Source organism: Argiope bruennichi, chromosome 9 (assembly GCF_947563725.1).
Source record: "Argiope bruennichi chromosome 9, qqArgBrue1.1, whole genome shotgun sequence".
NCBI classification, from domain to species: domain Eukaryota; kingdom Metazoa; phylum Arthropoda; class Arachnida; order Araneae; family Araneidae; genus Argiope; species Argiope bruennichi.
The window spans coordinates 38,451,475-38,478,897 of record NC_079159.1 but is presented as its reverse complement, the minus strand read 5'-3'; the positions used below and the strand labels follow the sequence as shown (position 1 = coordinate 38,478,897).

General features: G+C 26.2%; 2 protein-coding genes across 2 annotated transcripts in view; both read right to left on the bottom strand.

Annotated features, from left to right (window-relative positions):
- Positions 1-1,916: 1,916 nt before the first annotated feature.
- Positions 1,917-11,717, bottom strand: LOC129984386 (WD repeat domain-containing protein 83-like). Its single transcript, XM_056094265.1, has 7 exons — positions 11,511-11,717; positions 10,560-10,784; positions 9,485-9,597; positions 7,395-7,527; positions 5,485-5,593; positions 4,946-5,060; positions 1,917-2,095 (listed from the first exon to the last, which is right to left on the bottom strand). The coding sequence occupies exons 1-7, from the start codon at positions 11,581-11,583 to the stop codon at positions 1,934-1,936; spliced, it is 930 nt and encodes a 309-aa protein (XP_055950240.1). The 5' UTR covers positions 11,584-11,717; the 3' UTR covers positions 1,917-1,933.
- A 4,084-nt stretch (positions 11,718-15,801) lies between these two features.
- LOC129984599 (fringe glycosyltransferase-like) overlaps positions 15,802-27,423 on the bottom strand; it is a 49,759-nt gene continuing 38,137 nt past the window's right edge. Inside the window, exons 2-10 of the mRNA XM_056094526.1 lie at positions 26,670-26,718; positions 24,709-24,751; positions 23,680-23,739; positions 23,443-23,590; positions 23,265-23,350; positions 20,893-20,963; positions 20,681-20,775; positions 19,300-19,382; positions 15,802-18,154 (exon numbers count right to left, since the gene is read on the bottom strand). Coding sequence (XP_055950501.1) covers positions 18,100-18,154; positions 19,300-19,382; positions 20,681-20,775; positions 20,893-20,963; positions 23,265-23,350; positions 23,443-23,590; positions 23,680-23,739; positions 24,709-24,751; positions 26,670-26,718 — 690 coding nt within the window. The 3' untranslated portion in view covers positions 15,802-18,099. The remainder of the gene's footprint in view (positions 18,155-19,299; positions 19,383-20,680; positions 20,776-20,892; positions 20,964-23,264; positions 23,351-23,442; positions 23,591-23,679; positions 23,740-24,708; positions 24,752-26,669; positions 26,719-27,423) is intronic.

Genomic DNA, 27,423 nt, shown 5'->3' with positions numbered 1-27,423 from the left:
ATGTACAACTCAACCATTGCAAAAAGTAGTAAACAAAACAGCATTAGGGTTGCTAGAAGAGCATTCCGATGGGTTGCCATATTGGCGACAAACTCGGGGGCACACTATTCTCCACTTCACCCCAAGAAAGATCGAAATAAAGTAGCATACAGTAGCATAAAAAAAAATGGAAGCCATGTAACTCCCAACAAAGTGTCACCGAAAAATTACCAACTCGCAAGGCGCCAAATGACTGTATATCAAAGCTTAGCCCTAAATATTTCTGAATATGTGCTATAAAAATTGTTTTGTAGTTATTGTTCCGACCTGTCACTGTGCTGCCCTCTTGCGGCAAAAGGAAAAACACTTCAGTGTATCATGAGCCAGTGTGTGCGCGGCAGCAAGAGCGTGCTGCTAGCAATGATGACCAGAATAAAAGGAAAAAGAGTCCAAATTTATTCTTGTGTGGTGATTTTTTAGTAATGTGATAGCTATCGACATAAATTTAGTGCGTGTGTGTTCAGTTATTTTTGATGATTTCTAAATATATTTTTAATCCCGCATGACATACCCATGTCATATAGGGTGGAGGCTAGACTTAAGTCTAAAGCTAATTTTTCCTCTTAGATGTTATGACACAGTCAAAGCTGTGCGGGTACTGCTAGTCTTTTATAAATTCGACATCGAGATTTTGATGAATCTCCATTTTTAAACCACTCTCAATCCCTCAAAACTATTTTCAGAATTTCTAATGATTACCTATCTTTGCGTAAATACAACTCAACGCTGGAACAATGAAATTTGGTATGTGATCTTCATATGATACGCATCAAATTTTAAATAAAATATGCTAAAAGTAAATACATCTGTCAGTTTGTCCTTTGCATATGGATATATTTTTTTTCATTGATCTTAAAAGAACAACGATATATGTAAAAACTCGATTTGATTTTCAATGAATATTTCATTTTAAAGGTTTAAAAAAAAACTTAAACATTTTTACTTTCTGGCATAAACAGTATTGAAAAGTATAGTAATTGTCGAAAAATTCGAACTCGAGATTTTGACGAATCACCACGCTTTAGACAACCCTGATTTAGAAAAGCGCATTTTTGGAAAATGTCCATCCATATGTCTGCCTGTCTGTGACAAATATAACTCAAAAACGCTTTGAGCGAGACTGTTGAAATTTGGTATATGATCTTTACACCACATTTGCCGATTTCTATCAAATTCTGAGTAAAATCTGTTCACAGGAAGTCCGTCTGTTCGCCTGTTCAAATATAAATCAGCAAAATAGCTAAAAAACGAAGCAAGATAGATAGATAGATAAAAATCAGTACATAGATTTAACATCTATAGTGCAGACACCTGTTCAATTTTGATCCAAATCCACCTTTGGGTTGATTGTCTGTCGGTCTGTACTTTCAGAAACATGTAAACGCGATAATTCAAAAATACAATGACTTAAATAGATCACATTTGGTATGGGAATTTGTGGCTACAAATGCAATTAAGTGTTAATTTTTTAATTCAATCGAATGAGAAAAACGTATCTAAAACAGAAATTCGATTGTTGGATACTATTAACATGTAGCGGGATTAATCGCTAAATAACTCGCCAAGGATGATTCAATAGATTCAGTAAAAATGCAAAATTCATGCCAAATGTTACTATTTCGTAATTATGTACGCCAGTGCTATGTAAGATATCCTCTGGCATGACAAATTTATTACAGAGTATGCGAGAAAGCTTTGGGGTGATCACTGCCTCTGGCTTTCACTAAATTTATTAAATATCTTGACTATATTTTTCCATAATTTGCAGAAATTTAATTTCTAAAAATCAAGCATTAATGATACAAACAAAATTGTAAATTATTTTGACTTATCAATAAATATAACACAATATATCATAACTAGAAAAACATCTGAAGTTTAATAAAAATATAATTTATTTATCATCATCGTCTTCGTCTTCGCTCTTTTCATCCTGATCTAACCACAGATACACATTTGCTTCTGCTGCAGTAATCATCACAGGTTTGGAGGCATGAAATGCAATTGAATGTACAACTTTATGACCCTTATGTTTCAGAGTGTGCTTGATAGTTCCCTATAGAGAAGAAAAATGCACTGTGAGAAGACTGCAGATATTGAAATAAAAAATAAATTAATTTTTATTGATTTACCACAAAAGGATATATTTATAACTCATACATAATGAAAAGGTTTGATTCATTTTTTTCCTAGCACTAATGTATAATTAATGTAATAATTTGAATATATATTGTTACAAAATTTTTCCACAAATATCGCAAATCAATTAATGGTAATAACGCAGCACATTTAATCGCTAGTTCAGCAGCTTGCTTGCTCTCCAAATCTTTACTTGTCGGCGACTCCGACTCTTCTCACACACAACTTCTTCCCTGCAACTTCAGAGTGCCTGTCTTTTATACTTCCGGGAAGCGGGACTAGAATCTTCAGACCAATCAGGACGTATCTGAGTGTATCTTGGTTCCTACTGGATGTTTCGTGAAACTTCTCGAACTTTCCAATATGACCCATTTAGTCGCCAAACTCGCCAAATGGTCGCCATACTCAGCACGCACAGGACAGATCTTACAAAGGTTTTAACGGTTTTTCCAGGATGACACTATTTGTGCCGGGTAGCAAAATTACAGATTTGTAACAATATATATATAAATATAATTATTATAATCTCATCAATACAATATAATATACATTCATCAATGATCAATCGTTTATTACCGTGCCTGCATGTGAACATAAATACTCATTAGTACTTCCACATTCGATCGCACCAAAGAAAAGATCACCATACTGTTCACTTTTTCTTTTAAAGATTAAACTTATTTGTCTTTTAATTACAGTTAAAATTTAGCATTAATTATTTTACATCAATTCTTTGAATTGATAAATTTTCTTGTATAAATTAAAGATCTTAACTAAGCAGAAATTTGTTTTTTTCCATACAAATTTCTTAGGTTCCATTTTCAACATATTGCAAATTTTTGCATGATTACTTTATTATCAGTTATTCTGATTCTATCTTATTCAATGGTTTTTCACAGCATGTATTCTTAAATATATTTATTTGGTATATATATTGTTACGGATCACCGGGTTTGCATATAGTGGGTATATGGTATGGAAACAATCAGCAGGCCTAAGTAGAAAACAACAACGACGTTTATTTAACACGAAGACACTAAGACAAGGACGACGTATACACAGACGACAAATATATACAGCCAAGACGAACACAGGGCAGCACACTACAGCAAACAGTAGCCCACAAGTAGTAATCGACCACAACACACAAAGCGGCCAGACAGAATTCAGCAGGAGAGGGGATCCTCGGAGCTTTGCTCTACGTTTCTCCAAATGGCTGAAATTCTCCACTGACTCCTCATTTTAGCTGTATTCTACTGCTGACTCACTACCACACAACTTGCTACTCCACACACAACTTGATACTGCTTCCACAATAGACAATAGGACTCGGCACAAAACTCAGTTCAGCAATAGTTTGGGCTCCACACAACGCTGGCACTCCGCCGTTGCTCCTCTATCCTCTCAAAGACTCGTTACTTGTCTACAATTCCGCTTCATTGCGGCTTGAGATTATCAACTTTTTATAGTTCCTGGGTGGCACAACAAGAAGGTTCTGGGTGCATCTTAGTTCCTATTGGCTGGATTATTAAAATTCTCAAAGTTTTCAGCATTATCTATTTTGTCATCGAATTCGCCAAATGGTCGCCAAGCCCTATGATTACTGGCTTGGCTCCGAGCAGCATCCAATACATATGATTATAAATAGGTATTTCCAGTGATAGAACTAACCATGCTGGGAAGCAGCATTACCGTTTTGTAACAATATATAGATAGATAGATAAAAAGATATAGATATATGAATGTAAGTAGAAATATTTCTCTTTCTGAAAAAATAAAAGCATAGCCTTCTATTCACTGTTCAGTAACAAAAACCATTTCACCAGAAATCAGCTTTTAGAATACTTTGTCATATACATGTGTGTAATATGCATATACATGTACATATACATTTACATATAACATACATAATACATGTAATATTCATGTATGTAATATGTATGTTACATTTTAAAGTATATGCAGTAATAAAACTTATTTAATGATTGCTAAATGCTCCATTTAAAAAATTCAAACAATGTGCGACCACCTCTGTCACCTTTTAAGATGTGTGTATGTGTGAATGCATGCTTATGTTACTATCTGTCGGCTAGACCACCTACAGGCTAACCTTCATGCATGTCATGATACAGTAACTAAAGAAGCAAATATTATCAACAAATGATTAGAATTACGTCATATTATCAGTATGAGAGAAATGAAATCTTAATGACTAAGTAGTACAGCAAATGTGCATATTTCTAAGGAAAGATAAAATATTAATTTGTACAGCAAATACACTGGCTTGCAAAAATAAAATATCAATTGGTATAACTCATAAGATACAAATACAAATGTACCCATATATACCCCATACAAATGTACCCCTACTATATTTAAAATACAAATGCACTAATTCATAAGCAAAAGTGAATTATTTATTAATATGATACAGCAAATATACTAACTCATAAGCAAATGCAAAATATTTATTGGTTCAACAAATGCATTATTTCATACATTAAAGTAAAGCTTCTATCGGTAGAGTAAATTTATAAATTCACTAGCAAAGCTAAAATATCCATACGTAAGCAAATACACTAACTTATAAACAGATATAAAATATCTGTTGGTACAGCATCTGTATTGCTTATAAGGAAAATGTCAAATATAACAGAGAATGATATTTTCAAGACTTAAAGGAAATATACTTTAATATTAAAAAAAAATATAATAGAAAAAATAAATAAAATGAAAAGACAGCTTCATAAATATGACTTTAGCTTACTTCGATTAAATCCCAAGCATATATGCAACCATCTTCAGATCCAGACACAACAAGTGAATCTGTATTGTTTAGACAACTGTCTACTCTGTAGCTTTCATTTTTATGGCCAGTATACCTATAAAAGTAATAAAATTTAATATTTCAAAAAATAAAATATATATCACTTTTAAGGATTTTCAGTATATTTTTCACAATTATTAAATTTCAAGAATTTGTAGAATTAAGAATTAATTACAACTTTCTTATTCATTTCCATATGGTAATAAGAAAAGAATTCGTGTATAAAGCACATTAAAACAGACAGAATTTTATTTTTATAATTATTATTACAGATTATACTGTAACTTAATCTTTGTTACAGTATTTTTATTGTTGTTTAGTGCAGCATTTTATTTTTTTGGTATTTACAAAATTTTTTAAATATTTTATATTATCTATTTTAACACAAATCTTGCACAACTGCTGTTCCTAAATAATACTGTTAACAATCAATTAGGTAGGGAAATCAAGACTAAAGCTTCTAAAAAACAGATACTCACTCTGAAAGGACTTCACCGCCATCTTTATCAACAAGTCGCAATGTATTATCTAAGCAGCTTGTCAACATACACTGCCCATCTTTTGTGAAAGTTACACAGTTCAGAGGACCTAAAAGAATAAGCCAATGAAAAGTTCAGTATTTACTCATTACCATAAACTTTTATCATTCTTCAGTAATAAAATATATGTGTGCAAACAATAAACTTCTCATGAAAGAAGAGTTCATATTTTAATCCATTCATTAACCTTTCTTTATGTATGTCATTTCATCCAAATTATCAACTGTTTGCCTAACATTTCAATTAATATTTGACATCTCTAAGAAACATTATAATCCTTTTTCAGTCAAAGTTAGAACAAGAAAGAGAAAGTGAAATGCAATTCATCACCGTATTTATATAAAAGATAGTAGCAAATTTATAAATTTTAGAAGAAGAAGGGGAAGGGGTATTTACTTAAAACTTAAGTACAGATTGAAATTTAGCCTTAACAGAAAGGAATCCTAAATACGAATGTCAAAAATTTAAGGATTCAATTTTGTGTTCAACTTCAAAATAATCATTTACACATGTGCACACACACACTCACAATGCACACACACATGCACTCATGACGCACACACACACGCAAAAGAAATGAATTATAAATAACTACAATCAGCAAGAAACTTTTTTTTTAATTTTTGATTGATTTTATATGCATTTGTCATCAAGAAAATGTACTCTTCTTAATTAAACAACCTTTTCTTTTCCTGAAAAAGTAAGTAAATTCAGAATACAATAATTTTAACATTAACATGCAAGTATAATGTTGCATTTCTTTTTTAAAAAAGTAGTAGTAGAAAAATTTCAGATAAATAATTCTGAATAACTAATATTAAAGTTAAAAAATAAATAAACAAATAATATTGAGCATGAAGGTGGAATAATTCAGAACTAATTCTAGCAAGTAAAAGATGCTTTATATAAAACTTTTAACATATTTAATTAAGAGTATTAGTGAGACATTTATATGTAACAAGAATCCAATAACAATTAATACAAAATTCCAAAACAAGATTGTAATCTAAACCTTCTTAGATATAATGTGCATTTGTAATATTTTAATGCACCTAGATAGTTTAAACTACTTCATTTTACTAAAGACAAGAACATAATACAAAAATAAAATTTTAATTTTAAAATAAAAACATGCTTGATTAATCAATTTATTATAAGATAATACTTTAAAAATATACTAATTTTAAAAAATTAATATTTTACACTCATAGTAAAGACTTTTACAAAGCAGTCATTTTCTTAAAGGTGGCTTTTGGTTTCAATTAAAACTATGAATAAATAGCACAAATTAACATTTACATTGTTATACATAAGGAGAAAAAAACCTTAACAGCCAATATATATCCCAACTCAATCAGCAGACCACTAAATAGTTATTTTACTTGAATGTGGTTTGAATTTCAGAACACTAATTCAATCCAAGGATTGAATATTATTTTAATTCAAAATAATATTTATTTATATTCCAGGGAATTCAAGATCTTTAGATTTCTAGATTAATCTCTCTTTGTATTCCTTAAATAAATATATCAATGCCCAATTGCATAAACAGTGAGAAAATTCTCTGTCTGTTTGTGTTAGACAATAGCTTTGAACTAATAAATTAAATTATAGCTAATTTGTGTTCCATAATTTAATTTGTATTGCATTTTTGTGATAATTTCATGATAAAATATTTAAAATTTTATTGTCATTGATATATAGATCAGTATTTTTTTTTTTTTTTTTCAAATCAATATTTCTTTTTTAGCAGAAATTTTTTTTTAATCAAGTTATTTTTTCTTAACATTAAAAAAAATTTAAGGATAAATATATTTTTAAAAAAACAAGCAAAATATAAAGAATCTTACATCCCAAGTCATCTTGGTGCATCTGTCCCTTTCGAAGATCGTACCTCCGAATACATCCATCCAAAGATGCTGTCAATATTTCATGATCAGAAACTGAAAGCGATGTAACCGAGTCCTTGGCATCTCGAAGAATCTAAATAATTTAATACAACATTCTAGCAAATGTTTAATAAAATTAAATTTAAGCAAAAGATATGAACAAAGATATTTATATACTAAACTGATTCTATTGCTAGTTAATTAAATTCCGAGTAACTACTCAAAAAACTAAACTTAAAAATAAAATTTTTCAAAAAAAGGCAAGGAGTAATTCAGAAAGTATATTTTGCTACAATAAATATGGAAATTAAATTTAAGGAAATCCAAGAAGAATCCTAGTTTAAAATCCTAGAAGAACAAAATTTCAGAGACAAAAAATAAAAATTTTACATAATATTTCAGAAATTTATTATTGTTATTAATTACTTTGTTGGTAAGACAAAGCCATCAAAAATCCACATTTTTTTTTATTTTATTTTATTTTATTTATTTATTTTTTTTTTTTTTTTGAAGTAAAGTAAAACATTTTTTTGAAAATGTTATCGTTTACTCATACATATAACACCTATGATATTACTCATCATTATTTATTTGCAATTTAGAACATTTTACTAGTCAGAATTAATTTCTACCCATCAAATTTAAACCATCTTTTGAAAATAAAATCAGCTTTTTTTCAAAATTTAACATACTTAATTGTTAATTTTAATTTTGATAGATTGTAAATACCATGAATTAACACAAATTCATATTATGTTATAGTGAAAATTAAGAGGCGCAAAGCATGTAAATCAAATTCCCAAATAAAACAGTTTAAAATAAAAACAGTTTTAAATTTGGTTGTCAAATTTATTAAAGTGAAATTAATGACTTTCTGTATATTTATTAAAACATTCTAATTTTAAAACAAGGCAAAATTTATTTTGCTCTTACAATATAGTTTTGTTTCATATAAAAAAATACAGGCTAAAAACTTTGTAGAAATATTTTTAAATCCATTTTTATTAAATTTAGGGTTTTTTAAAGGCTATTTTGCTTACTCCAAATGTTTTTTAATTAAATTTTATTCCAATGTTTCTTAATTATTATTAAGCATTAATAAGCATTTGTGAGAAAAAATTAGGAATGATTGCCTATATATATTGACATATAAATATTAAAAATAAATAAATAAAATTATTTTCTAATTTTTCAATTTTTTTTCTAATTAAAATAGTTATTAACTATGGAAACAATAACATTCCAAAATAATTATTACTTTGCTACTTAAAAATATTTGATAGCTGTTGAGAGAAATAGCTTCTTTAAAATAATTTTGGTTAAACAACCATATTTCTGTGTCTGAATCTTTAAAACCATTTTTCTCAGTTCCTTATTTTTCCCAAAGTCATATTTACTGCAAAAAGTAAAGCACATTTCATTCAAACTACTTGATACTTTTTCTGAAAACTCAGAAATATCAACTTAATAGAATTAGCCATCAATTTTTTAAAATATTGCTTAGAAAGTTTTTTATAATTAATGAAAGCAAAAAACAGAATATTTTTCAAAAAAGCCACACAAATTTTAGTGAAAACATTCCCTCAAAATTAATTTAGATATGCAAAATTAAATGTCTAACTTGAATAAGTTCATTAAGAGGATTCTTGAAAAAATATGTAGTTAGCAAATATTAAAAATTGAATGCAAAGAAGAATTTTTTAAAAAATAGTAATTATTTAAGAAAATTTTAAACTTTAACGTTCTGAATATACAAAATATTTTTAAAATCTAAATTACAAAACATTTTATATTCAACCACAGCAAAACAAAGTAGATTTCGTCGAATTGGGATGGTACTTAACAGTTTTAATGAAAACCAAAAACATCGAGAAAAAATTTCGTCAAATTATAAAAATATATATGCAAGAGCATAAATATAGATTAAATCATGTTCAAATCACATGTTGCCAACTGAAATCGCAAAATTGGTAAACCTTTTTCTCGTCACTATTTGGTTGCTGTTACAACCGAAAGTATCATTTGAATTCTGAGTCGCTAAATTTTACTACCTGTATAGGTTCACGAGATTTGCTTCTACAATCCCAAGCACAAACTGTGTTATCTACAGAAGCAGACAGAATGACAGTGGATTCTTCATTGAATTTCACTGCATTAATGTAACCTAATTTAAGGGAGAAGAAAAAATGACAGAATTTTATTTAGATTACTTAATAACATAAAAATTCTAGAAATTAAATTAAATTCAAGAAATCTCTGATAAGTAAAATAAAAAGTAAAGAGAATAATATAAATTTTTGAAATATTTCTTCCTTATATTGATAAAAGTAATCACCAAGTATTAAATATTAATATAAAATTTCAATTTCAGATAAGCACAATAATTTTCAAAATATACATGCCCAAAATATAGCAGCCTAAGTTATAAAAATCAGAGAAATCAATTACAATACTAAGCAAGATTGTAACACATTTTGGAAGTAGCCAATTTAATGAGAATTATCAATTTAGAAACAAAAAAAAAATTTACAAATAAGCATAAAATGCACATAACATATTTATTATTGTTAACATAAATTAAAAATAATTAATTTGCACACACCATTACTAAATCTATAGAAATATTTATATCCATAAAAATTCCATTATAATAAATAATCAATAAATTAGTAAAAAATTTGTAAGGAAATATTCAAATTTCACTAGAGGGTTTTAGTAAGTATTCAAACAAAATGCTGATGATGAAAAAAAATTATAATGGATATTACACAAATAATAGGATACTTATTAATAAATGGGGAAAGATTGACAATTCATTGGCACTAATTTCATTGACAAAAACAAACAACAACCAAACAATCGATTAAAAAAAAAAAAACATCATATAAACAGCATTAAGCGATGTACTAGTTTTCTTCTTGCAAGTTAGAAACTGAAAGCAAGTTAGTCATAAAGTTGCAATGCTAATTTGGTTTTGGTACTACATTTGTCAACACTTTCACCATTAATTAATAAATACTACTAATAATAAATATACTAATAATATATAAACACTTCAAAAAAATTATATTACTTATTTCTAGATAAATGACTCAATACAAAATTAACAAAACATTTTATTCTCACTTGCATGACCTCTGAATTTTCTCACAATTTGAGCAGTGCTTACATCCCAGTAAAACACACATTTGTCCATCCCAGCAGAAGCAATATGGGAACTATCTGCAGAAGATTGAACATCCAGTACTTCATAGCCATGTCCCATATAAGTCTGAAGCAAAGTTTGTTTATAAGGATTCCAAAGTTTTACAGATTTGTCTGCACCAGCTGTCATACAATAATTGCCATCAACTATAAGAGAGCAAAAAATAATAAATACAAATCATAAAGAGGAAAGTCTCTATAGAATCATTGCTAAATGCTAATTCACTTCATCCTTTAAAATAATTCTCTTACTTAAGAATCTGAAAAGTGGAACCAATTTTACAGAAGGAAGTTTATTTATTTATTTATGAACTGGATTTATTAAGAATTTGATTACAAATCAATTTTCAGAAAACTACAATAATAAGAAAATGTGTCCATTCTAAATTTACATATGAGAAATTATACTTTTCAAAATTCACTAAAGATACTATTTGTATGCAATTTAAGAGACTTTAATTTGTATCCAATTTATAAATCTCTGTATAGAAGCAGAAAAGTCTATCCAGAACTATTAAGAAAATAAAAAGCTGATTTTTTTTAAAAAATGATTTTTTCGGATTAAAATTTTGTGGCACTTGAAGTAACAAATATCTTTTGAAAATAAACAACAGAATTTTAAACAAAACATTGAGGAAAATAAAAGATATTAAATGTGAAAATAAAGTAAAAATTTAAACAAATTTTCTATTTAATTTAAAGATTGATAAATGCATTGCAATTAAAAGATTTATCGTCAATGTAAAAAAAAATCGCGCCAAGGGTGACCGTACAGTAAATCTGATCCTACATTTCTTTCACTTTATCTTAGCTTTATACCAAATATAAATAACTTTATATATAAATGATTTTCCCATCGCATGAACACTTTACCATTGAAACGAACAGCACGGACTGCTCCTTGTTTACAATATATTTGGTTTTTCTGTATAGTAGGAAAACTCATTACTTTTAAAACACTTTTAAAAATATGATGAAAATATATGTCATAAAATGTGATTTTTTTCCATGACAAAAAAAAACCCCGCTTATCTCAAAGTAGCATTCAAAATTAAACCGCGTGAATGTTGTTTATTTACATTTTTGTAATACAATTACGATTTAAACAACTGACCTTCCGATAGTGTAAATGCTGAAAGTATCGATTATTTCATCGGTTTCATTTTATTTCTTGTAAAAAAAAATCAACCCATTTTTTTTCGGAAAAGAGATGAAAAATATCAAACATTTATTAAGCCATTTAATTTAAAACCTTCAGGCAACAATAACAGAACAAATTTTCTTGTTCGTTATCGACGAAAGAGTATTGATCCTCCATTAAAAGCAATCGTCCAATAATTTACCATCTATTTCGAAATCCAAATGAAAATGGCATTAGCTTCATTTTATTTGCACATAAAAGATGACATTTGATTTCAATACAGATCGAAAATAGTTTTGTTTTATATATCACTGAAAAGAGAAAATAATCTTGGTAGCCATTTAGTAATTATGGAAGTGTGCATTCCTTTTTTGAGCGTGTATAAACCAATTAGAGGCAAAATTTAACACAATAGTCTTTTAGTAATCCCACAAATATTAGATAAAAAGACTTGACAATATGTCTTGTGTCTCTCACGATTCCATACAAAGGCCAATTTAATAGAAGCGCTGGATTTTTGGATATTTATTTTAAAAAGGGGATTTTAATATCGAAATGTACAAATGTTCCCAATCATTTCAACTTTTGTAGATATCGTAAAATGAAACAATATAGTTCCTAGACTTGACAATTGAACCAATTTCCCCACTTTGCGTGGATATTTCACAAGTCGAATGCTAGATATTTATAACGCAAATGTATTTTTAAGTAATGCATCCTTTTGTTAGAATAAGATGCTGTTATTTAAATGTCTTTGACATGGCTAAATCAATAGTATTAATATTCTGGACCAACAAATGGTCACAAAACACAGCTGTTTAATTTTTAAATACATTATTGTCAACAAAAAAGCAATGATTAACAAATTGCTGCATTCATTTTGTACAAAAAATATAACTTGATCCGATTCTTAAAATAACACGCTGTTATGGTGCATGCAATACAAAATTATCTATTGGATGCAGCGGAACTTGAAAAAGTTACAAATATTTTTGTTCAAGAGCTTCTCTTTTAAAGTAATTCGTACCTCCAATTTCTCACTGTTAATAATAAAAGCATATTGTAATGACTTGAAAATTACTATTTAAAACAAGCGGATACCCATCTATTTAAATTAAACTCAGATGCAATTCATGATGCTTGAAGTATTTCCATTTATGATATGCAGCAATTAAATTTAAGATAAAAAATTTATTCCTAATTCCTAATAGTATAGAAATAACTTCAGATATTGGTTGCTCATGATTAGAAAAAAAAAATGACTTTCCTTTGCATAATTTAAAGAAGTGTGAAAATTTATAATAAAATTATCCATTTCCATCTCAAAAATTTGCTACTGAATTAAAATATTTTCAACAATGGCATAACGAAGATAACTGACGTACGGGATTTTGCCACCTTACCCTGCTATCGCTACGCCACTGATTCTCACACATTTTAAACTTAATTGTATTTAAACCTGTAGAATTTTTCGTGTTTGGCGTCCACGTCAAACAAACAGAGATATCATAAACGGATCTTTTGGAAAATGGTTCCAAAATTTGTAAAAGATTTATAATTCTAGTGTCAAAACCGCACAATAGATTATAAACTCATTATGTATTCGAATTATCATATATTTACGGTTAAACAGTCTGCCTTTTCATAAAACAGACAGCAAATTTAATAATATAGAAAATAGTGTATGAATCACGTTTAGATTGACATTAGCCTACGAATCCCAATGGCATTCATCCATCCAACTTGGTGCGTTTTTGAGAAATTGCATTCACACAGAATGGACAGACGGTCATGTGATGTAAAGATGCGGCTTCTCTTTGAATCAGTATCATGTTGATTGATTTTTTTTTTATTTTTATATTCACATCCACAGGAATAAAGATCTATCAAATTCTTCACAAATCAAAAAAAATTATAATTTTGATATTACCACCACATATTAAATTGCATTCACCATTTTTTCTCCGTCATGATAGCATTTTCAGTCAAAACAAGACTTCTTGTTTCTTTTTTTCAGATTAAGGAAGGTTTAAAATACAGATATTCATCAAAGTCTTGATGTTGAATTTTTCGATTATTAATATACTATCGCTCCGTATACTGAATGAACTGAACTCCATACTGAAATATGAAAAAAACTACAAAATACTAATTTTGTAATTTTGAACTAAATTTATTTTCCATACACAATAATAATTTTTTATATTAATTTTCTTTCTGTACGGGAGAGGGGGGGGGGCAAAATGAAGAGAATTATTTCAACACATTCATAATTTGTTATTAATAAAACAAATTTAAAAAGCTTTGATCATAAATTTCAGAATTATAACAATATTATAAATTTGTTAGAAAGCATTTTTTTCATTTTCATTTACTCTACTCTGCGATTTTAATCCCATTAGTTGCACAAACCACTTAAGTATTTAATATAATTTTGATTTATAAGATTTTATTTTTCTGTTGGAATTTGAAAACTAATTTTCTATTTTCAAGCAGAAATAAATTGAAAATATAAGGTGGTTAAGCAACATTGCAAATTATAAAATAATATTTAAGAAAAAAATGGGACAACATTAATTGCATCTGACTATGTAATCAAATATTCAACATCCATTTTATTTTTTTTAACTGCCAAGTTATACAACTTAAATTTAAGAAATGAAAATAAGTATGCCAATATAAATTTCAGTTTGGCAGTTAAAATTCAACTAATGTGAAAGAAACTCAGGTTATTTGCAGCTAATTCAAGCATTTTTTTTAAAAAAAAAGATTTATATTTAAATTTGCAATATTTGTTCATTTCTTAACACTACATTTATGTGATGCATCATTTTGACACATTTCGAATTTAAGGAAAATTACAAAAAATGTTCGCATTTTTATTTTATCTTTTGCACTTTTATCTGTTGAAGGAGGTAAATATATATTGAAATCTATTTTCTTCAAAAGTTTTGAAATTCTTTATGGTATAACTATCTTAACAAATGTGCATCAATTTGATGTGATTGTAAATAAAATTTTTAGTAAATTTAAGTTTTACCCATGCAAAAATTACAACAGTAATAAATATGAATACACAGACTATCCTCGATCCCTTTATCTCAAATGAAACAAGCCCGATAAGAAACAATAGAAAGAATTTAAAGCAGAATGTGCATTGCAACAGAGTTAGAAAATGTTTTGGAAGTTCTAGTTGCTAGTAGTTCAAGTATTCAAAAATACTATTTTTTTAATAGTAATATTAGTGTGAAACTTAATTTTATACTATTTTGACAGCAAGTCCTTCTTTATCATTTAAATGTCTAGAAAAAGAAAAAAAAAATTGAAAAACATAGTATTAGAGAGGAGTGTTCTGTCACTGAAGAGTCATGCTTCAAATTCATGTGTGTTCGTAGAGCTAGATATATAAGAAATATCCATAAACCTAGTGTTAAAGCATTTTTGATATTTCAAATGTTGTGTGCTCTAAATAACAATGGAATATTTTAATTACTCAATTATCAATTGCTTTTAATTATATTTTGAATTTCAATAAGGAATGCAATAAATTTCAGAAAAATTATTAAAATTCAATAAAATCTGTCATGATGCACCATGGCATACATTTTTCAGCAAAAATGTATGCAATTCAAACAGAAATTGACATACATTAAAAATATGCCATATATCTAATAACGAGAAATTAATTATTATTATTGAAATGTAAGATAGTGTAGGCAGCATTATACAGCTTTTAAGAAATCATAATAAAGAAACTTCTTAATTTTACAATATGATTAAAATATCAATTTGCTCACATAAACACATTTCTAATAAAATTATTTTCTACTTTATTAATAGAAGTATTCCTTTAAAAAAATCATTTTTAGTAAATCATTCATGTTATTCACGACTTGTTAAATTTAATTTGTAATAAAGTTAATTAAATTTATTCAGTTACACATTCCAAGCCAGCAATGACACTTTTACCACACATTTCAAACAGTTAAGGGAAAAGTAAGTCACAGATTAAAAATATCCAAACACTTTAACAAAAGTCTTTATTTTTTCCTTTACTTGGCAAACTAACAAAACATCACAATCTCATGTATTTAATGTACACAGAAAAGATATATACAAAAATGAAGAGAAAAAAAATATTTATCATCATATTAAGTTATACAAGTTTAGGTAAATCCATTTAACTTAAAAGTTGAATGTGTCATTACTAATGAAACATCCAATGCCAATATTTAATTTGGAATAAGGGCACTTGAAAGTGGCCATTAGAAAGGGGAGGGGGGTAGGAATTCACCACTGTGAGGAAAAAAATTTAATTATAAATATGAATAAAATTTATTCTTGAGCAAAAACACAGCATAATTATTAATTAAAAACAATTGTAATTAGAGAAACAGTTAATATTTAGAAAATACAGATACTGAATCAAATTTTTGCAGTTATTTGTAATAACCATAAATAACTAGTGCAAAATCAAATCTAACAATATTCTTTTATTTTACATAATTTGGCAACGAATCTTTAAAAAAATTAATGCATTAAGTTTAAAGGCATATTGGCCTAGAAAACATAGAAACAAATATAATTCAAACATTCATGCTAAGTAACATTTAGTGAAGATCTGCAAAAGAAAATAAAAAATCTAATATTGAACATATTTGCACAATACAATTTACATAACAATATTTTATAAGTAATTATTTTGATTTGAAATTTAATATTTAAAAAATTAGTTAAAACTAAAACCAAGAATACAAAATCACTATAACAACAAGAAATTTTTTAACACCTAACTGAATAATTTGGCACAGCTAAACATAAGAAATTTACAATTTCTTTAGATATAAAAATTCAAATACAATCAGAATAAGAATATATTATCAATAATATAATATAATGAATATTAATCAAATAGATTCAATGTTAATAAAAAAATAATGCAAATAACATTCTTATAAAAAAGATTGTATCTTCTCAATCAATACTGATATATTTGCTCATACAACGTTGAAAATAGAATATTCATTTCGAAAGGCACGTTTTAGTTTAGAATGCACTTTGCTTTTCTTTTAAAATTATTACATTATTTACAAAACATCAGAATCAATTAACAAATGCCGAGAGAAAACATCCACATCATACGTATTTTACAAGTACAAAGAAGACAAAAACACTAAAAAAACCATTCACATTCATCATTAAAAATACAAATTCTTCTTTCTTTAACTAAAACCTTCATTGACTTTGAGCAATTGTTCATTACATTAGAACCCTGTAGTACTGACTTGAATTAAAATAACATCATTAAAAATATTATTAAAAAATTACTTCAGGCACAATGCATAACATTCTTCGACATTTCTAATTTAATTCATCAAATAGAGGAAAACATTCAGATAAGGGGAGGAAAAATCATTTTGGAATAAAAAAAATAAATGCTGATTAAATTTTCAGAATATTAAAAATGCTTAGCAAGATTCATTTAAAAATACTAAGGAAAAAAAGGTTCATAAGAAATTTCACAAACATCTATAACACAAGATATTTGCCTTTTATATAATACAAATTTTCACATATAAGAGAAGGAATCCATTCATCAAGATTAATAAAACTTATGCAAAAAAGTTAAAAAAGAAAGTAAACAAAATGAAAATTCAGATTTTATATAATTTATATCAATAATTTAAGTCTTAGTGACAGAGAGGAAAATAGTATATTGGAATTCAAACCTTATAAAATAAAGTTTTAATTGCAATTTTTTATTTTATAAAAAAAACATTGATATTAAGACAAACTGAAATTTAATTTATAACTTTGAAAATTAGTAATATTCTCAAAAACATTTATTAAGGAATATATTTTATGCAATTTCTTTTTGCATATAAAAAAAGGTAAAATTTTAAAAATTAATTTATAAAAGTGTTATGATCACAGATCATACAAATCTAGGGAGTGCACATACTTCATTACATCACAACACAAATAAACATACAAATATACAAAGCTCTACAAAATCCTTTAAACATTCTTAATAAAGGAGAAAAAAAAAATCAACTACAATATACATAATCTGGTATTTACAAAATAAGAAATTTCTATGTGGCACTTTTTTCCGATTTCTAAAAAACAATATAAAAATTCAACATGAAGCCTTCTGAAGGCACCAAATCACTTTAAAATGATTAGCTCCAGACTTCATTATGATGTTGACTTGCTAAATTTACGTTAATTTTACTCATACAACTTCTGATTATTGTAAGGCACTTGAATTTGGCAACTAACCATAAAATTATATACATATCAAACAACAGTTATCGTTTATCAGCTGGGACAAAAATTGAAGTTTGGAAATAAATGGCAGTGCAAGGATAAAAACCTGCAAAAGAAAAAAATAATTAAAAGATCTAATAAAATTAAAGCATTATATTCATTTTTTGATACTTGTTTACATATAATTTAAATCAAAGACTTCCAATTTTTGATTTGTAACAAATAAATTAATATATATTGGACTTCTTTAAATTTTGGCTAATATTAAAAACTGCAAATTTGTTTTGAAAATTGATTGACGATCCTAATACAAGCTCTGCATTCCAAAAGACTTAAAAATTATAAAGGAAATAATAAATTAATAATTTTTCATTTCATTCTTTTATGATCTAAGATTCTATAATTAGATTAAAATATACCATGAACAAATTTTTAAATCATATATGATAAAATAAAATAACATTGTTAAGACTGAAAATGTCTGCTCACTCCCTTAAATAAAGTTCAAGATCAGTCATTGAAGAATACGAGAGGAATAATGATACACATATTATAAAGATATTACAAATAAACAGAATTACATATGCTTATTATTAATAATAAAGAAAGGTGATTTCAGAATTCATATCATTGACATAGCCTTCATTATTAATTTTGCCCATGCCAAAATATTTAAATTCCAATAATATTTATTAAGAGCATAAATTACAATTTATGACTTCCTACAGTAATGGAAGATATTATTCAAAACTCTAATCTTTAAATGAATTTAGAATTTTATAAGGATCAAATTACTAATTTACAACTACTGAAAAAAATATTTTCACATTTAATTCCAATAATGGGATGAATTTAAAAAAAAAAAAAATACATAATTATATCAGGAATACAAATATTCCCTTTTGTGTTAATTTAAGAAATATGTCAAAATTTCTCATTCCTGAATTTATATATAATTATTGACAGCACATCAAATACATTCTCATTGATTATTTTCAAAAATGTTTCATTTATTATTAAGAGTCCTACCATTTTTTTTTTTTTTTTTTCAATTAACATTGACCATTAGATCAATTACATACAGTACGAAATATTTAAATAAATTATTTAAAAACTACATTTTTTTTCTGGGCCAGAGAAAAATGTTGCAATAAAATCAATTTATTATATTTTAAAATGATATAAGACCAAATTCGATGAAAATACATTTGAATAGTGATCCAATGATACCCAATTCTACAGTGTACATACCTTGTTGGATCAGCTTTCTCATCAAATCCATCTATATGTAAAACATTCATTTCATGACCAAATCTCGAATAACTGAACGAAACCTTAAGAATAAAAGTATAAATATAATATTAAGAATAAGAACAAAAAAATTATTTATAATAAAGTATACTCACAGAAAAATTTGAAATATTTAAAAATTATTATTATTATTTTGTATTGTGAATTCATAAAATAAAATTAAGCAAGCAAGTTAACAATTATATCTAGCAAAAGCACCAATAATTTTTATTTCACTTAATTACATAATTTACTTAAACATTTGTGTTTTTATTTATTCACTCATTTTGTTATTATTCTGCTTCTATCTGTTCTCGCATAAAATATCTGCATTATAAGGCTGACTATTTGACTATTATATATTATATTTGACTATTATTATGACTGACTATTATATATGAAGTATATATACTTCATATATAATATAAACTATTCAAAATAATAATAAAAAATGTATGTGTATATTTTAGAATCATACTAGATAAAATTTCTCTATGTACACAAAAATTGTTTGATATTTCTTGAAATTCAAAAATTTATATATATTTACACACATATAAGAAATACACATTATTATCAATTATGAAAATAAGAAAGATGATTATATAATACTATTTTAAAAGGTCATTATATGCTATATTTTAAGGTGGAACTATAACAAAAGTATTGAACATTCTCTAACTTCCTAAGCCTATCAGTACCATTTCCAACTGATCTCGTATGAATCATTTCATTCAAAATTTCATTTATAATCTATTCTCTTCTTCATCTAATTTGTAAGAAATAATATATGAATTATTTACAGTAAGCTTTTTTTTTATGAGGAAAAATTATTTTATATGAAAACTAATATAGCAGCCAGTTATGCTTTAAAGAGAGTGAGTGATTGCTAGCAATCAAGAAAATACTCTTTGGCAAAATTAAATTCATTTATTAAAATTCTGGTCCTTAAAAACCTTGTAAATAAAAACCTACAAATTAACCCTTCATGTAGAACTCTTATGTTATTATTAACTCTTATATTACTCAAAAACAATATGTTTCCATTGACTCTTTAAGAAATATACAACACTATATACTTTACATAGATATTGCAAGCATCCTTTATATATAGATTTCTAGGTAATTATAAGAAATTAAATAAAAATTTCTTAGAATATGTATATATATTATACATATTCTATTTACTTAGTATATGCATTTTTTTTATCTGTCTCATAAATTACTCAAAAACAGAATAAGACATTGATTTTTAACATATAGAGGATTCAAATTACTTACAATTTGAAAATAATCAAAGATTTCTTTAAAAAAAAAAAAAAAAAAAAAAAAATTCATTTACTTGTTCTGAAAAGCTGTCTTGTTTTAAAAATTTCATCGGTTCAAAATGAGAGTGAAACAAATCAATGACTGTTAGTTTCTTTTGTAAAATGTGCTCTGAAATAAAAAAAATTAAAAATTAATATCCAAAATAATGCATTTTTTAAATAATGAGAAAGTTATAATAATAAATATTTAAATAAAAGTTCATTGAATTTAATTTTTTAAAAATACCTATTATATATCCCATTGTGACATCATCCGGCAATCGTATTTTTTCTCCAATACTAATGAATTTTCCACCACTAAAAAATAAAAAAGCATTGTATGGCAAATGAATAAAATGGGAATGTCCAAATAAAAGCAGCAGTGACAGGCATGCTTATTATTATTATTATTTTCTTTATTCCATTGCAATTATTGATTTAAAAAGTACAAGTTCATAAAAAGCAAAAAATTGTACTAAGTTTTAGTATTAAACTTTCCCTTACATTTTATTTTAAATGCATATATATTTTTAATTTTTATCCTACAAATATCATGATAACAGATGCATTTTTTCATGGAATATACATTTTTGAAATTGTTGAATTTTAAGAACCATACATATATTTAATTTTTATGTTTAATGCTCCCTCTCCTCCTAAAAACTTTACTTCCCTAACAAAAATATTTTTATCAAGCTTATGTAATTTTCAATCAATGCTGCATATATATTTCTGCCATAGACAATGTAGAATTAAATATGAAATTCTTAGCTATTGCAGTACATTTAGCAACCTCAATAGAAATAAAATTTGAAAAATGAAGCAACTTAAATAATAACAATATCTAAGCATGTACAGTTTCAAAAATATAATTTTGCCATTCTGAAAATTTATAAAGTTTGTAAGCATCTCAGTGATGAAAGGGAGGTAAAAGCAAAAACCTGAAAATTCCTTCTAAATTTATTACAATATTTGACTTTCCAAAATTGATCATACATTAACCACATAATGTTTCTTTCCAAATAGCTCTTGTTAAGACAATTCCCACTCAATGTATTAAAAAATAATAAATCATGTAGGATACATTTTTATACTATACAAGATGTATCAAAACTCTTTTAGAAATTTTAAAATTAAAATCAATAAATTGATTTAAAAGCAAATAATTTGTTCTAGAATTCTTTTTATAATGAATCCTGCCCCTCCCAAGACTGATAAAATAAGTGATAAACTATTTTGTCCATAGATGAAGAGCACTATGGTCAAAAGCCAAAAAACAAAAAAAAGGGGGTGGTGAAAGAATAAAGCCACTACAGATGACTATATTTGCTTACATGTTTTACTTACATTCATTTTGATAGATACTAGATTTCTAGATGATACTAGATTTTTAGATTAAACATGAATTTATAAATTATCCAATTTTTTTCACAATCAATGACTGTTTTATTTCACAACAAAAGGTTGACTCTTAGGTTGAATTGGAAGTACAATTTTGGATGCAATTTGTGCTATAAAAAGTATACATATTGAAAAATGGTAGTAGAGTGCACAAGATAAATGTTCAATCATTCCTTGCAAAGAAATACATTTTCTTCTTGAATTATTATGGCATTTTAAAATTCGTCAATGTGAAGAATCTGATGACAATTTATTTTTTCAAATGCAGAAAAAATTACATTAAGAGAAGAATTTTAATGAAGGCTCTGCTTTTCTATATCAATAAAGGATTTTATGGTAAATTTTAAAATGTATCAAGACTTTTATTACACTATGTATATAGATGGAAAAAAAAAGAATTATATATTTAAAAAACTAAACAGTAAAAATGTATATTATATATATATAATTATAAATAAACTACAGCACATAATTGAGTATCCAGTCAAATGGTACAGAAGGCCAGGCTGGATAACAAAAAACTCAAACAGGCTATTCCATAAACACATTTCTTCGTCCACCAATACCAGAAATTTTTATATTAAAACTCACTGTTATAATACATATTTTTTCACTTCTTATTAAATACTAAGTCTTCCATTTATTTCAAATCTTATAAAATGCGGGCACGGAATCATACAAGCAATTGTCTGTAACATGTTGATTTAAAATAGGAAGCTCCGTGCTGATAGTTCATGTATGTTTATATACTGCACTGCACATTTCAAGAATTTATTAGAGGAAAAGTTAAAAAATATAAACCGTTCACATTTTAACATAAATTCTTCAATGCCTAACTTAAATACAGGAAACAAAATATTAATGTAATTTGTAGGCCCAATTCTTAAGAAAATTGACTCAAGCAAATTTTAATATTCACCGATAAATAATTGCACAAATGAAAAGGTAGCCTTAAGATAAGAGTCAAAACTTACAATTTTTAGTTTGTTGTTTGGCAATGTTGCCAATTTAATTACGATAAAAGAAAACTAGACCGGATAATACGGAAACCAGGCACTCAGGAGTGTACTATACTCTTAGATTTGTGATAAAAAGAAGCAGTGCCATAAAATTAAGAATTTAAACTTTATGTATATTTTTAGAAAGCAGATAAAAGAAACTATAAAATCTAAAATAATATATCAGTTATTTTCATTTAAAATACATTTAATACTATACCTAGCAATTGGTAACATTTTCAGAGCTAAAGCACGGCTTATACAAAATCCAGCCCCTCCAGTAGCAAACCAGAAGGATATATTTTGCTATGGAAAGAAAAGTTTCAAACATTTAATAAAATTACCCGATATATGATACAGATTTCTAGTGTAACACACATTTAAATCTCAGTACATACTTGTTTATCATATCGACTAATTATTTCAAGTGGTGACCTTATACTTGGTTTCCCTAGATACCAATCTTCTTGTGGATTATATGTTTGTAGAAGTTTCACAAGTCGTGGCACATTTACATAATTATCATCATCAAAATGGCAAAACCATCTAAAAAAAGAAAAGGAAAATTTATTTGAGACTTTAAGCATTTGGAGTATGTTTTGCTAATCAAGGTAAAAGATTAAAACTATACATACTTTTTAGAGCTCTCTAAAAAGGTATCAAATTCAACAGACATCTTACAACATAAAGCTTTCCTGAAAGTTAAAAAAATAATAATTAAATAACTAATTAATTCATGAGATTATTGATAAAATTGCAAAAGATAACTAAAATTATTAATTTTTATCCAAAAGTGAGCATGATAAGTATGTGACCAAAATTTTTAATTAAAAAATTTGATAAACAGTTGTAAAAAAATCAGAAAATTAACACTAAAGATTTCTATGGATTTCAAAGTTACAGCCATATGCATAACTATTTTGACAAAATGCATTTTAATTTGATATAAGATTATATATAAAGGCTTCTTAATCTTAAAATGTTATAGTAATAACTGAGAGGAAACTCGAAAAAAAAACAAAAAACATTTAACAAAGCTTAATACAATAAAAATGAATCTTGAAAAATGTATCAGAATTATTCTTTTCTGGTTGTTTCTTCCCATCAAATTTTAGAAAAAAATAGGAAAACGTACATAAATTTAAGTTTTTCATATTGTTAAGTATATGCAAGTTTTAAAACTGTAATATTACCATCTTTTTTTTTTTTTTTTTTTTTTTTTAGTGCATAGATTTAATTACTGATCCAATTCTAATATAAAACTTAAAATACATTATTAATAACATAACATTGTTTCTTTTCTCATGTTTTCAAATTCTATGGTAATAATAATAAAAAAACACTACTTTTTACTCATAAAAAAAAGAGCAAAATTCTAGAAGTGTATATACTAGTAGGCATAGCTTTAAAAACTGATAATAGTACAACAACCTAATCTACAATGTCATTTTATTGTGCATATGCCACTGGTGATGATATTTTAACCTACTCAAACAATATATCAAAATACTTAATATTTTGTCTGAAAATAAATTAAAAGCTAGTCAATTATTGAGAAGAAAAAATAGTTCAGCAAAACATAACTATTTTTTTCCTACATAACAGGTTTTCAGAATTTAAAATAACATCTTTCAAAAAAAAAAATAATTAAAGCTAATATTTACCTATTATGTGATGAAGAACAGTTTGTATTGATAAAATGGCCTCCTGAAAAATCAAGAATATATTAATTCAAATAGCTTTTGATTATCATTTAAAAATATTTGTATAAAAGCAAAATAATAATGTTTTTAAATAACATATTTAATTGCATGCATTTTTTAAATGATAAAATAAATGCTTTTATGTACCAGTTTAACAGAGAATAAATATAAAACATTTCTATCCTTAAATATTTATTAATAAATATATATACCACAAAATAAAAATAATTAATAGCAAGAAAGTAATGTATAAATCAGGAAGAGAAAATAGGATAAAATATAAAGCAGTGAAGAAATAAATTTAAATTGTACCAAAAAAAATTTAATTAATAAAATATCTCAAATATTTCTAACCTTCTTGGTAGAAAAAAAAATATACCCTACTGGTATTTGCTTCTCTAAATCAATTTAGTGAGTTAAAATCATGGCATTCCAAAGCAATTTTATACTTCCTGGACATTACACTTAAGACATCATGGCCAACTCTTTTTTGTGATCAATTGGTTAGCACTTCCTGTTCAGAACAGTTTATGTCACAATGATTTATTTATTGAATGATTTGAGTTTCCTCTTTTGACAGGGCTCATTTTTCATTTTATTTATTACTCACATTCTTCTGTTACCAAAATTGTTGTTAAGTAAAAACAATTTTTTCAGTCTAACACCTACTTGCTTTTATGAACTGTTTAAAAACACATTAATGTAGTTCTTTTGGTTAAAAAAAAATTTAGAATTTTTACAATAATGAAGTCAAAAATATAGGAAATATATAAAAAAAATTTAAATAAGATTTTAAAATGCAAAATATTCTTTTCAAGAAGTCTTACGCAGAGTATGCAATATGTAATAACAGATACAGTGATTCATCAAATAAGTGATAAAGAAAATACAGAGTCTCATAATTCATAAATATGCACATCTTTCGTCATTAATTATAACAAACAAGTTTTTAATTTCTTATAACAATTTTTGATAAACCATCAAGAGAATACTATCTAATAAAAGGTATTATCCTAGAGAACGCCTTGCATGGCAATGACGTATAAATGTTACGAAATATTAACCTTTGGTGTGAATTTAGTATTTTTTACTAAATCTATTGTGTCATCCTTGGCGATTAATCCATGGCATGCGGTTAATAATATCCGAAAATCGAATTTCAGTTTTAGACGAGTCTTTCCCACCCGACTGAAACAAAAATTTGGCACAAAACTGCACTTGTAGTCACAAAAACTCACACCAAATTCGATATATTTCAGTTTTTGAGACTTTGAGTTATCACGTGTACATGTTTCTAAAAGTACAGACCAACAGACGATCAGTCCCTAGTTGCATTTAACTCAAAACTAGATAAGTGTCTAGATTATAGATGATAAATACAAAATGAAGATAACTAGATGGATAGAATTCGGTATACAAAATTAACATGTTAAAATATATTCGAACAACGGACAGACACTTTCCTGAGCGGATTTTTTTTTCAAAATTTGATAAAAATCTGCAAATTTGATATAAAGAACCGTATGCCAAATTTCATCCGTCTAGATCAAAGCGTTTAAGAGTTAACTTTGTTACAGACGGACAGACATTTCCCAAAAATTGTGTTTTTCGAACTCAAGTGGTCAAAAAAGTGGAGAATCGTCAAAATCTCGAGTTCGAATTTTTTCACGATTACTACCCTCTCTCTATACTAAGTATACAAGAAAGTAAAAAGAAAAAAAGAAATGGATGTGGAAATCAACTTTGATGAAATAGCTTGTTTTTTATTATTATTATTTCTTGCATTTCTCTTATTTCTTCTAAGTTTCAGGTATTTAATCTAATATTAAATTACATAATATTTTTTTTATTTTTGAATGAACAACCTGAAATTAAAAATATAATGCATGCAGAAACAATAGATGGAAAAAAAATCAGCTTACTTGTTCTCGATGACAAAACAGAATCATCGGCGTCACTGAAGAAATAAGTCTAAAGAAATAGAAAAAAAGGTAAGTTAGGATTAAAAATTTAAAATCCTATAAAAATAATTAATTTTACTAATAAAACAGAATAGGTCAATGTATACAAGAAGCAGAAACAATTCCAAACTAATCAAGAAATTAATCATTATTTTGTTTATTTAATAGAAATTATAAACTAATTTAGAATACTACTGACTATACACAACAATAGTAATATAAAAAATTAATTCATTTGTAAGGATTAATCAGTAAAAATATAATATAAAATAAGTAATTTTCATCTAATAATATATATATTTCTGGAAATTTAAGAAAGCTTATTAAACAAAAGAGTATTTTAAAATGAAAATGTCTAGCTGTATAAAAGTTTCAAAAAACGGTTCAAATTCGGCAGTGTAAAATAATAAATGCATCGAAGGCAATTAAACAACAACTCATGCACTATTCGCAAAATCATGAAGCATTATAACAATCGAACAAGTTTTTTAAAGCTGTGTATGATTTTTATAATGCAACATTATTGCAAGAGATGCAATTCACTTGTTCCTCTATATATGATGCAATATAATTAAGGACAATTTCAAGAGTAAAAAGGCGTTTTCTTTTTTAAAAAATCACAGATTTTGAAATGAAAAACAAACAATATCTTCAGCATATTGGATGATCAATATACACAATGGATAATTTTATATTGGCATACAACTATATGCAA

What these genes read in the sequence shown, in the direction of transcription:
- LOC129984386 (XM_056094265.1), bottom strand. Translation starts at nt 11,583, where the DNA reads ATGAGTTTTCCTACTATACAGAAAAACCAAATATATTGTAAACAAGGA. An exon ending in CCGTGCTGTTCGTTTCAATG is followed by an intron (nt 10,785 to 11,510) that starts GTAAAGTGTTCA and finishes GCTCTCTTATAG; the next exon opens with TTGATGGCAATTATTGTATG. An exon ending in GCACCAAGATGACTTGGGAT is followed by an intron (nt 5,594 to 7,394) that starts GTAAGATTCTTT and finishes TTATTCTTTTAG; the next exon opens with GTCCTCTGAACTGTGTAACT.